This window comes from Bos mutus, chromosome 23 (genome assembly GCF_027580195.1).
Source record: "Bos mutus isolate GX-2022 chromosome 23, NWIPB_WYAK_1.1, whole genome shotgun sequence".
Taxonomy (NCBI): domain Eukaryota; kingdom Metazoa; phylum Chordata; class Mammalia; order Artiodactyla; family Bovidae; genus Bos; species Bos mutus.
In genome coordinates, this window is record NC_091639.1 from 46,663,710 (window position 1) to 46,677,269 (window position 13,560).

At 39.0% G+C, this 13,560-nt stretch overlaps 2 protein-coding genes across 2 annotated transcripts in view; both read left to right on the top strand.

Moving 5' to 3' along the window:
- Positions 1 to 9,727, top strand: part of BEND6 (BEN domain containing 6) — a 63,573-nt gene extending 53,846 nt beyond the window's left edge. The window contains exon 7 of the mRNA XM_005899719.2: positions 8,512 to 9,727. The gene's annotated coding sequence lies outside the window, so the exon portion shown is untranslated. The remainder of the gene's footprint in view (positions 1 to 8,511) is intronic.
- The window catches only part of KIAA1586 (KIAA1586 ortholog), a 44,650-nt gene that overhangs the window by 7,953 nt on the left and 23,137 nt on the right, over positions 1 to 13,560 (top strand). The window contains 1 exon segment of the mRNA XM_070360979.1: positions 8,512 to 8,688. Within this exon segment, the coding sequence (XP_070217080.1) occupies positions 8,512 to 8,688 (177 nt within the window).

A 13,560-nucleotide genomic window follows, 5' to 3' on the forward strand; every position in this document is an offset into this window, starting at 1 on the left:
GGTGATGGTGGCTTCATAGAATGAGTTTGGAAGTGTTCCTTCCTCTGCAATTTTTTGAAAGAGTTTTAGAAGAATAGGCATTAGCTCATCTCTAAATGTTTGATAGAATTCTCCTGTGAAACCATCTGAGGGCCTTTTTTGGTGGGGGGGAGATTTTTTTTATTGCAGCTTCAATTTCAGTGATTGCAATTGGGTTGTTCATAATTTCTACTTCTTCCTGGTTCAGTCTTGGAAGATTGAACATTTCTAAGAATCTCTGTTTCTTCCAGGTTATCCATTTTATTGCCATATAGTTGTTCATAATAGTCTCTAATAATCCTTTGTATTTCTGCACTGTCTGTTGTAATCTCTCCTTTTTCATTTCTAATTATGTTGATTTGTTTCTTCTCTCTCTTTTCCTTGATGAGTCTGGCTAAAGTTTTGTTCGCTTTGTGTATCTTCTCAAAGAAGCAGCTTTTAGTTTTATTAAGCTTTACTCTTGTTTCTTTCATTTCTTTTTCAGTTATTTCTGCTCTATTTTTATGATTTCTTTCCTTCTGCTAATTCTGGGGGGTTTTGCTCTTCTTTTTCCAGTTGTTTTAGGTGTAAAATTAGGTTGTATATTCAATGTTTTTCTTGTTTCTTGAGGTAGGATTGTATTGCTATAAACTTCGTCTTAGAACTGCTTTTTGCTGCATCCCATAGGTTTTGAGTTGTGTTTTCATTGTCATTTGTTTCTAGAAATTTTTTTGATTTCCCTTTTGATTTCTTCAGTAACCTGTTGGTTACTTAGAAACGTATTGTTTAATCTCCATGTGTTTGTGTTTTTTTACAGTTTTTCTGTTGTATTTGATATCTAGTCTCATAGCATTGTGGTCAGAAAAGACACTTGATATGATTTCAGTTTTCTTAAATTTACTGAGGTTTGATTTGTGACTCAAGATGTGGTCTGTCCTGGAGAATGTTCCATGTGCACTTGAGAAGATGTATTTTTCTGCATTTAGATGGAATGTCCTGAAGATACCAATGAGATCCATCTCATCTAATGTTTCAGTTAAGACTTGTGTTTCCTTATTAATTTTCTGTTTCGATGATCTGTCCATTGGTATGAGTGGGGTGTTAAAGTCTCCTACTATTATTGTGTTACTATTAATTTCTCCTTTTATGTCTGTTAGTGTTTGTCTTAATGTATTTCAGTGCTCCTATGTTGGGTGCATAGATATTTACAATTGTTATGTCTTCCTCTTGGATTGATCCCTTGATCATTATGTAGTGTCCTTCCTTCTCTCTTGTAATATTCTTTATTTTAAAGTCTATTTTTTCTGGTATGAAGATTGCTATTCCAGCTCTCTTTTGCTTTCCATGTGCATGGAATATATTTTTCCATCCAGACATCTAGAATATATTTTTCCATCCAGACTCTCACTTTCAGTCTATATGTGTCTTTAGGTCTGAAGTGGGTTTCTTGTAGACAGTACATATATGGGTCTTGTTTTTATATCCATTCAGCCAGTCTGCGTCTTTTGGTTGGAGCATTTAATCCATTTACATTTAAAGTAATTATTGATATATGTGTTCCTATTGCCAGTTTCTTAACTGTTTGGGGTTTGATATTGTAGATCTTTTTCTTCTCTTGTATTTCTTGACTCTATAAGTCCCTTTAACATTTGTTGTAAAGCTGATTTGGGGTTACTGAATTCTCTTAACTTTTGCTTGTCTGAAAAGCTTTTGATTTCTCCATCAATTTTGAATGAGGTCCTTGCTGGGTACAGTAATCTTGGTTGTAGATTTTTCCCTTTCAGTACTTAAAATATATCCTGCCATTCCCTTCTGGCCTGCAGAATTTCTGCTGAAAGATCAGCTGTTAAACGTATTGGGTTTCCCCTGTATGTTCCTTGTTTCTTTTCCCTTGCTGCTTTTAATATTCTTTACTGTGTTTCATCTTTGTTAGTTTGATTATTATGTGTCTTGGCCTGTTTCTCCTTGGATTTACCCTGTATGGGACTCTTTGTGCCTCTTGGACTTGATTGATTATTTCCTTTTCCATGTTGGGGATATTTTCACCTATAATCTCTTCAAAAATGTTCTCATACCTTTTCTTTTTCTCTTCTTCTCGGACCCCTATAATTTGAATCTTGGTGCATTTGACATTGTCCAAGGGGCCTCTGGAACTATCCTCAGTTCTTTTCATTCTTTTCATTCATTCATACTTTATTCTGTTCTTCAGAAGTTATGTCTACCATTTTATCTTCCAGCTCACTGATTCATTCTTCTGCTTCAGATATTCTGCTATTGATTCCTTCTGCCATATTTTTAATTTCAGTAATTATGTTGTTTGTCTCTGTATGTTTGTTCTTTAATTCTTCTAGGTCTTTGTTAATTGATTCTTGCATTTTCTCCATTCTGTTTTTTCAAGGTTTTTGATCATCTTTACTATCATTATTCTGAATTCTTTTTCAGGTAGTTTGCTTATTTCCTCTTCATTTATTTTGGCTTCTGTGTTTATAGTTTTACTCATTTGTGCAGTATTTCTCTGCCATTTCATTACTTTTCTTAAACTTATTGTGTTTGAGATCTTCTTTTCCCAGGCTTCAAGGTTGAATACTTTCTTTTGGTTTCTGCCCTCCTAATGTTGGTGCAGTGGTTTGTGTAAACTTCATACAGGGTGAGATTTGTGCTGTTTTGTTGTTGGTGGTGGTCCTCTGATGGGCAAGGCTGAGTGAGGTGGTAATCCTGTCTGCTGATGATTGGGTTTGTATTTTTGTTTTGTTTGTTGTTTGGATGAGGCATCCTGCACAGGGTGCTACTCATGGTTGGGAGATGCTGGGTCTTGTATTCAAGTGGTTTCTTTTGTGGGAGTTCTCACTATTTGATAATCCCTAGGATTAGTTCTCTGGTAGTCTGGGGTCTTGGAGTCAGTGCCCCCACTCCAAAGGCTCAGGGCTTGATCTCTGGTCAGGAATGAAGATTCCAGAAGTGGTGTGTTATGGCATTAAGTGAGATTAAAACAAATACCCAAAAACGAGGAACCAAAGATGAACCCCAGACAAATGGCAGTTACAAAATCAGGCAAAATAATTTAAAAAATGGAAAATACACCTATACATATACACCCATAAACAAAATGAGAACAGTCCAATAAAAGTAAACTACAATGGATTGACCTGGTGAAAACGGAAACCAAAAGTTATATCTACCAGTTAGGAACAAAACTAACTACGGCACAAACTGGAAAACAAAGCTAGAGCAAGGTGCCAGCTGAGGATTAAGCAAAGAAAACAAAACTAGCAAATATGTTGAGAGGAAAGTAAAGGAGAAAAACAAAGAAAGAATAGATATTCAAAGTTAAATAGAGGTAGATAAAGAAAAGTTATATACATTAAAGATTAACTGCAAGGGAAAAAGAACAGTAGGAAAAAGCAAACAAAGGAATAAATGTAGAAAGAATAATAGGTTTAAAAAATTAAAATTTAAAAAAAGGAGAGGAAAGAAAAAAGAAGAAGAAAAGGAAAGAAAAAAAAATAAAATAAAGAAAAACTCCACAGAACTGCAAAGGTCTAATGTAGAAGCAGAGGTTTATAACAACAATAAAAAGTGTGATTGAAAGAAAAAAACTCAAAAGCTTGATTAGCTTTCATAGTGTCAATAAAACTGACAACTACAACAGAGGAGGGGTGAAAGAGGGAAAAAAAAGAAAAAGAAAGAACATCCAAAAGAACCACAGAGCAAGTCAAAACATAAGAGTAACAAATGTTTTTCTTGAGCTACTGCTGTCAGGGAGTCACAGTCCACCTCACCTCCCTAGGATGGCCTCCAATACTGTGCTGGTCTCTGGACCTGCTGTGGGGGCAGCTCGGATTCTAATCTGGTCCTACTCCTGTATGCTCTTGCCTCCAATGTCCACAGCTATCAGAACTAGTATGTTTTCTTTTGTGGGAGCTCTCAACGTCCTTTTATCTATTCCATAGACACAGGGTCTGCCTTGTTGATTGTGTGGATTTAATCTGCAGCTTGTACAGCTGGTGAGGAGGTTTTGGGTCTTCTTCCTTAGCCACACTGCCCCTGGGTTTCAATTGTGGTTTTATTTCCACCTCTGCATGTGGTTTGGGGGTTTGTGTCCACTGGGGTTTGCTCCTGAGGCTGCCCTGGAGGGCTTGGGTTTGCCTCTGTGAGGGCCAGGTGTGGAGGCAGTGCAGCTGTTTGAGTCTCAGGGGTTCTGGCAGCAACAGTACTCAGTAGGGCTGGCGGCTAGGGCAGCAGGAAATACAGTGCTCTAGAAAGGTACGGCAACCAGTATTGGCCAGTACGCTCCAGTATTCTTGCCTGAAGAACCCCCCTGACAGAGAAGCCTGGCAGGCCACAGTCCATACAGTTGCAAAGAGTTGGACATAATTGAAGTGACCCCATGTGCATAGACTTTTCTTTGCCTGTGGCAGCTCTGCCCCAGTGAGGGTTGAGTGTGAAGGTGGTGCAGCTACTTGGGTTGTGGGAACCCTGGTGGCACCAAGTGTGCAGGGACACGGACTGCCTCAGCCTCAGGAGTTATGGTGCTATCAGTCTTTTTTAGAGCCTCTGGTAGCTGGCCATCAGAAGGCCTCTTTGGCTAGTCTTTCTCCATAGCTCCGCCCATTCAGGCACTTAGAGGGTTCTCTTGCCTGGGGTCCTTCTATGTTGTTCTGAGTGTCAGGCACATAGAGGGGGCCCCCTGGCTGGGGTCCTACTCTGGAGATCAGCATGTCAGGCACTTAAAGGGGCACCCTGGGTGGGGTCTTAACTCTAGTTCGGTGCATCAGGCACTTGATGGGCCATCCTGTCTACTGATCAACTGCCAGTGCTGACGTGTGGGGGGAAAGAGAGGCTATGGTGATGGCTCCACTCCCTACGTGTGACTCAGCAGTATTGCCTTGCTTCCATGGCTGCCTGGCTTTCCTCCACAGGCATTTTCCACCACAATCTCCTCCCTCACATCCTCTCTGTCCGTCTCTCCAGTCGACAGCAGCCCTTGCCCTGGGGTTGCTCCACAGTCCCTAAGCTCCAGCTCCCAGCCACTGCACCTTCTAAGTAAGGGACCTGTGTCCCTGTCCAGGGTATGTATGGCTGCAGCAAGGACTGTCTGATTCTCATTCCATTTAGGTTGACAGAGATCAACTGTTTCACTCTCAGCCTTATAAGTTTTTCCTCTGACTCAGACAATTGCCCCGATGTGGGGATCAGACCCCTGCTTCAGTTCTCCCACCCACTGAAGGCAGGTCCAGACCTAGTAACACTCCTGTTTTTCCCCCTAGTTCCTTCATCCTAACAAGTTTTTGCATGGTTCTATATATTCTTTTCCACTGGTCAGGTACTCCTGTCCACTCTCAGCTGGTGGTCTTTATGCATCTCTGTGTGTGAAGGTGTATTCCTGATGTATCCATGAAGAGAGGTGTACTCCGTGTCCACCTCCTCCCCCGCCATCTTGTTCTCCAAGACCTTTTTTGTATTCTTGCCACCTCTTCTTAATCTCTCCTGCTTCTATTAGGTCTTTACTATTTCTGCCCTGTATTGTTCATTTCCTTGCATGAAACATTCCCTTTATAACACCAGTTCTCTTGAAGAGATCCCTATTCTTTCCCATTCTACTGTCTTTTATTTCTTTGCACTGTTCATTTAAGAAAGCTTTCTTATGTCTCACTATTCTCTGGAATTCTGCACTCATTGGGTATGTCTTTCCCTTTCTCCTTCACCTTTCACTTCTCTTCTTTGTTTCACAGACAAAACTCTGTGAGCCTTTGACCTGCTTCATGTTGTACTCCAAGGTCAAACTTGTCTGTTACTCCAGGTATCTCTTGATTTCCTACTTTTGCATTCCAATCCCCAGTGATGAAAAGGGCATCTTTTTTTGATGTTAGTTCTAGAATGTGTTGTAGGTCTTCATAGAACCAGTCAACTTCACCTTCTCTTGCATTACTGGTTGAGGCATAGACTTGGATTACTGTGATGCTGAATCAGTTGCCTTGGAAAAGAACCAAGTACATTCTGTCATTTTTGAGATTGAACTTAAGTGCTGCATTTTTTATTCTTTTGTTGGCTATGAGGGCTACTACATTTAGTCCACTGGATTCTTGCCCACAATAGTAGACATAATGGTCATCTGAGTTAAATTCACTCATTCCTGTCCATTTTAGTTCACTGATTCTTAAAATATCAATATTCACTCATGGCATCTCCTGCTTCATCACATCCAATTTGCTTTGATTCATGGACCTAACATTCCAGGTTCCTATGCAATATTTTTCTTTACAGCATCAAACTTTACTTTCACCACCAGACACATCCACAACTGAGTGTCATTTCCAGTTTGACCCAACTGCTTCACTTCATTCTTTCTGGAGCTATTAGTAATTGATTTCCTCTCTTCATCTGTAGCATATTCTGAACTAAGAGGCTCATCTTCCAGTGTCATATCTTTTTGCTTTTTCATACTGTTCATGGGGTTCTCACAGCTGGAACACTGAAGTAGTTCTTCTAAAGGGACTTCTCTAAATGAAAAAGAAAAACCAGAAACTCCAGAAAAAACAGAAAACCAGAAAATAGAATTATATTTCTAGGAAAACAAGAAAGGTAAAATTTCACAAGGAAAAAAAACTCACCAGTAAGAGCAAACAGACAGTAAGGGCAGTATACCCACCACTTATAATGCTAGTATGAAAGTTAAAAGACAAAATCATCTATGTTGAATAGTTAAAGAGTACACAAAATACAAAGACATAAATATGATGTAAAAAACATGACATGTTCTGGGGAGGAAGTAAAAATGTAGGATTGTTAGAATTTGTTTGAATTTAGGAGATTATCAACTTAAAAAAAAATTATCTGTATATATAGGTTGCCATATATAAACCTCGGGCTTCCCAGATGGCTCAGTGGATAAAGAACCTGTCTGCAGTGCAGGAGACATGGGATCGATCTTTGGGTTGGGAAGATCCCCTGGAAAAGGGCATGGCAACCCACTCTAGTATTCTTGCCTGGGAAATTCCATCAACAGAAGAGCCTGGCAGGCTACAGTCTGCTGCTACTGCTGCTAAGTCGCTTCAGTTGTGTCCGACTCTGTGTGACCCCATAGACGGCAGCCCACCAGGCTTCCCTGTCCCTGGGATTCTCCAGGCAAGAACAATGGAGTGGGTTGCCATTTCCTTCTCCAAATGCATGAAAGTGAAAAGTGAAAGTGAAGTCCCTCAGTCGTGTCCGACTCTTCACGACCCCATGGACTGCAGCCTACCAGGCTCCTCCTGCATGGGATTTTCCAGGCAAGAGTACTGGAATGTGGTGCCATTGCCTTCTCCAAGGCTACAGTCTATGGGGTCACAAAGAGCTGGATACGACTGAAGCGACTGAGCACGCTCATATAAACCTTATGATAACTAAAAACACAAATCCATAATACATTCCCCCACAAAAGAGAAAGGGATCCAAACGTAACTCTAAATACAGTCATCAAACCAGAGGGAAGAGAGCAAAAGAAGAGAAAAGAAAAAAACAAAGAAAGAAAAATGAATAATGAGGAAACTATAAACAAGACAAAAAGTCACCCTACTGAATGAGAGAAGATATTTGTAAATGATATACTCCATAGGAGTTAATATCCAAAATACAGAGAACTCATACAATTGAACATAAAAAAAAAAACACAAACAGCCCCATTTAAAAATGTATAGAGGACCTGAATAGACATTTTTCCAAAGAAGACATACAGATGGCTAAAAGGCATATCAAAAGATGCTCAGCATCACTAATCATCAGGGAAATGCAAATCAAAACCACAACGAGATATCATCTCACACCTGTCAGAATGGCTATTATCAAAAATACAGCAAATAAGAAGCGTTGGCAAGGATGCAGAGAAAAGAGAACCCTCATGTACTGTTGGTGGACTGAAAAATTGGTACACCCTCTGTGGGAAACAGTATGGAGGTTCCTCAAAAAATAAAAAATAAAATTACCATATGAGCCAGCAATTACACTTCTGGGTATTTTTCCAAAAAAAAAAAAAAAAACAGTAATTAGAAAAGATATATGTACCCCTGTGTTCATAGAAGCATTATTTACAGTAGCCAAGACTGGAAGAAACCTAATGTTCACTGACAGATGAACGGACAAAGAAGATGTGGGATATTTATATATATACATATATATAATTTCATATATCTATGAAAGAGGTAAGGTAGGTTTGGGAAATTTCCTAATATTTAAACACTCAGCGAGTATTATTGAAGAGTGACAAACAGAACTGTAGATAATTTTTTTTAATGGGTATGTGGGGATTGTTAATTTTCCTTTGTGTGTTCAAGTTTTCTTTAAAGTCATTTGTTAAAAATATATATTAAATATTTTAGTTGTTACCTATGCCGGAACTCTTCAGAGTAGATCATAAAACAATTCCTTTGCCACTGAGCTATCAGGGAAGCTTATTAAAAAAAAAAAAAAACTGTTAAAAATACTATAAGAAGTCTCACATAAATATGTTCTTTTCTTTTTTTTACTTGCTTCTTATAGGTATCCTCAGTTCCTGAAACAAGAGCACCTTCAGTTGTAAGTCTAATACCGGCTCTTGCTGGAGACTCTGCAGCCTCCCTGGCAGTGAGCACAGGGACAGGCGCAGGGACAGGCCGAGAGGCACTTGGGACACCGCTGGCCGTCCTACTGGAGCACAAGCTCACGAAGAAGCTGCATGTAGACGCCACCCTCAGTACCAGTGATGCATCAAACCACAGAGTTTCTAGCAGGCCCACGAGCATGCAGTATAGTTTCTTGGAAATATGCACTTTCCTGCCCCAAAGTGCTTCCCTGTACAGCTAACCCAACAGGATAATCTGAGCTCTTATCATAACAACAAAAACTTTAACCCCTAAGAGTCATCATTGTCCTGATCAATCCCTGTTCCATTTATTATTACCAATGACTCTCCATTTTAGCTTTTGGATCTTTAGTATAAGCACATGTTTGGAAAAGTAAACAGTGAAAAAATCAATGTTCACAAACATGAGAGCAACAAAATCAACTTAATTGATCATTATATCTAATGAACTACTAGTATCTTAGCAATAAGATTACATAAAATTTATAAAATAAGAATCTGAGAAAATAAGAACAGGAAGAACTTTTCATTTTACTATAAACTTATTCCACTGTACTCCTGAAAAAGAAATAAATCCAAGTTTTTGATTGTTAAAACATGCATCAACTTTTAAAAAAAACCTTTTTTATGTTTGTCTGTTTACCTGCTTCTTTTTATTGCCTAAAGTATATTAAATGCACGTGTGTAATATAAAGCATCAATATCTAAAACATTGTGTATAAGATAAAAGCCTTTTTGTTGTTGTTGGTTATACTGCTACATTGCTTAGTTTTAACTAATTTGTTTTCATAGTTTCAGAGGAGAAAATAATTGAAAACAAAAATGGGTTTAGTAATTAGCCACATACACGAATACCATTTTGTAAACGAATGAAAGATAAAATATTCTTTATCAATAGACTTCTCATTTGACGTCAGGTTGTCACAAGTGACAATTGTGCAGTGTCAAGCCATGCTTCTTCAGCACAAAAGGCCATGCTCAGACTTGGAGAGGAGGATCCCTAAGATGGTTACAAAGTCCAGTACTGTGGACCCGGGAACATTCCATAACGGTTGCTTGACAACAATGTGATTGTACAAAATAAATATTCTTAAGGAAATAACTTAGGTTGACATTTGCTACTTTTAACTAAATATGAATAAATTTCATTGAAAATATAAAAACCATTTGCTTGTTTCTTATTAATGTGAAAAATCCAGGGAGAAAATAATTTTCTGGGCTGATAGTTTTTTTACATAACATAGGGTTGCTTGTATTAGTATCTTTTCAAATCAAAGTTCTGTCTGGATGTATGCCCAGAAGTGGAATTGCTGGATCCGATGATAACTCTAATTTTAGTTTTTTGAGGAATCTCAATACTGTTCTCCCTAGTGGCTGCATCAATTTACATTTCCATCAACAGTATAGGAGGGTTCCCTTTTCTTCACATCCTCTTCAGCATTTATTATCTGTAGACTTTTTAAAAAGATTTAAAAGAACTAAAAAACTGAAAAGCTTCATATATTTAATGATCGTATATGCTTGTCAAATAAGAGCTGAGGTGAATTTTTTTCTAAATTCAATATCTGCGATGTCATTGTTTGCGCTCTGGGTTTCAAGTGTGTGGTCACCTGATAGACCATCCACTGCAAGTGTATGTCCATGTTCATTCTTTGGACCCTGGTCACTGTGAGGTGGAGCCTGGCAAGGGCTAATCGTCCTGGGGGTCAATAACAAATATCAGTGCTCCTGTTAACCCTGTCATAGCCAAATAGAGGGTCAAAAAGTCAACGTGTTGCAGGAAGTTCCAAATGTGAAAATTAACAAAGCAGTTGAAAGCTACAGCTAACATCATATTTCATGATGGAAGACAGAATGCTTTCCCTCTAAAGGAAGAACAAATCAAGAATCTTTATTCTCACTACATATAGTCAAGATTGTGTTGGAGCTTCTAACTAGTACAGTAAGCCAAAGAAAGAAATAAAAGTCATTCAGATTAGAAGAGAAGCAGAAAGATTGTCTTTATCCACAGACAACAGGTTTATCTACGCAGATGATCAAATGGAGTGTCTAAAAAGTAGGAAAACTAAAAAGTGAGTTCAGCAAAGATGCAAGATACAAGATCAATTTACAGAAGTCAATTGTATTTCAGCTGTTGGGTCAGCAAGATGACAGAATAGAAGTTTACTATCACCTTTTTCTGATAAAATGTGGTCCACTGGAGAAGGGAATAGCAAACCACTTCAGTATTCTTGCCTTGACAACCCCATGAACAGTATGAAAATGCAAAAAGATAGGACACTGAAAGATGAACTCCACAGGTCAGTAGGTGCCCAATAAGCTACCAGAGATCAGGGGAGAAATAACTCCAGAAACAATGAAGAGACAGAGCCAAAGTAAAAACAACACCCAATTGTGGATGTCAATGGTGATGGAAGTAAAGTCTGATGCTGTAAAGAGCAACATTGCATAGGAACCTGGAATGTTAGGTCCATGAATCAAGGCAAATTGAAAGTGGTCAAACAGGAGATGGTAAGAGTGAACATTGACATTTTAGGAATCAGTGAACTAAAACGGATTGGAATGGATGAATTTAACTCAGATGACCATTATATCCACTACTGTGGGCAAGAATCCCTTAGAAGAAATGGAGTAGTCATCATAGTCAACAAAAGAATCAGAAATGCAATACTTGGATGCAATCTCAAAACAACAGAATGATCTCTGTTCGTTTCCAAGGCAAACCATTCGATATCACAGTACTCCAAGTCTATGCCCCAAACAGTAATGCTGAAGAAGCTGAGGTTGAATGATTCTATGAAGACTTACAAGACCTTCTAAAATTAACACCCAAAACAGATGTCCTCTTCATTAATAGGGGACTGGAATTCAAAAGCAGGAAGTCAAGAAATACCTGGCTAAGTCACTTCAGTCGTGTCCGACTCTGTGCGACCCCATAGACAGCAGCCCACCAGACTCCCCTGTCCCTGGGATTCTCCAAGCAAGAACGCTGGAGTGGGTTGCCATTTCCTTCTCCAGTGGACCTGGAGTGACCGGCAAATCTGGCCTTGGAGTATAAAACAAAGCTGGTCAAAGGCTAACAGAGTTTTTCCAAGAGAACACGCTGGTCATAGCAAACACCCTCTTTCAACAACACAAGAGAAGACTCTACACAAGAACATCACCAGATGGTCAATACCGAAATCAGATTGATTATATTCTTTGCAGCCAAAGATGGAGAAGCTCTATACAGTCAGCAAACACAAGACCAGGAGCTGACTGTGGCTCAGATCATGAACTTCTTCTTAAGTATTCAGACTTAAGTTGAAGAAAGTAGAGAAAACCACTATACCATTCAGGTATGACCTAAATCAAATCCCTTATGATTATACAATGACAGTGACAAATAAATCAAGGGATTACATCGGATAGACACAGTGCCTGAAGAACTATGGATGGTGGTTCATGACATTGTACAGGAGGCAGGGATCAAGACCATCCCCAAGGAAAAGAAATGCAAAGAGGCAAAATGGCTGTCTGAGGAGGCCTTACAATTAGCTGAGAAAAGAAGAGAAGTGAAAGGAGAAAAGGAAAGATATACCCATTTGAATGCAGAGTTCCAAAGAATAGCACAGGGAGATAAGAAAGGCTTCCTCAGTGATCAAAGCAAAGAAATAGAGGAAAGCAGTAGAATGGGAAAGACTAGAGATCTCTTCAAGAAAATTAGAGATACCAAGGGAACATTTCATGCAAAAATGGGCTCAATAAAGGACAGAAATGGTATGGCCCTAACAGAAGCAGGAGATATTAAGAAGAGGTGGCAAGAATACCCAGAAGAACTATACAAAAAAGATCTTCAGGACCAAGATAACCACGATGGTGTGATTACTCACCTAGAGCCAGACATCCTGGAATGCGAAGTCAAGTGGGCCTTAGGAAGCATCACTATGAACAAAGTTAGTGGAGGTGTTGGAATTCCAGTTGAGCTATATCAAATCCCAAAGGATGATACTGTGAAAGTGCTGCACTCAATATGCCAGCAAATTTGGAAAACTCAGCAGTGGCCACAGGACTGGAAAAGGTCAGTTTTCATTCCAATCCCAAAGAAAGGCAATGCCAAAGAAAGTTCAAACTACTGAACAATTGCACTCATCTCACATGCTAGTAAAGTAAAATCCTCCAAGCCAGGCTTCAACAATATGTGAATCGTGAACTTCCGGATGTTCAATCTCGATTTAGAAAAGGCAGAGGAACCAGAGATCAAATTGCCAACATTTACTGGATCAGTGAAAAAACAAGAGAGCTCCAGAAAAATGTCTGCTTTTGCTTTATTGAGTAGGCCAAAAAAGTTGACTGTGTGGATCACAACAAACTATGGGAAATTCTTAAAGAGATGGGAATACTAGACCATCTGACCTGCTTCTTGAGAAATCTGTCTTCAGGTCAAGAAGCAACAGTTAGAACTGGACATGGAACAACAGAGTGGTTCCAAATAGGAAAAGGAGTACATCAAGGCTGTATATTGTCACCCTGCTTATTTAACTTACATGCAGAATACATCATGCGAAATGCCAGGCTGGATGAAGCACAAGCTGGAATCAAGATTGCCAGGAGAAATATCAATAACCTCAGGCATGCAGATGACACTACCCTTATAGCAGAAAGCAAAGAAGAACTAAAGAGCCTCTTGATGAAAGTGAAAGAGGAGAGTGAAAAAGTTGACTTAAAACTCAACATTCAGAAAACTAAGATCATGGGATCTGGTCCCATCACTTCATGGCAAATAGATGGGGAAACAATGGAAACAGTGGCAGACTTTATTTTCTTGGGCTCCAAAATCACTGCAGATGGTGACTGCAGCCATGAAATTAAAAGACACTTGCTCCTTGGAAGAAAAGTTATGATAAACCTAGAAAGCATAGTAAAAAAGCAGAGACATTACCTTGCTGATAAAGGTCCATATAGTCAAAGGTATGATTTTTCCGGTA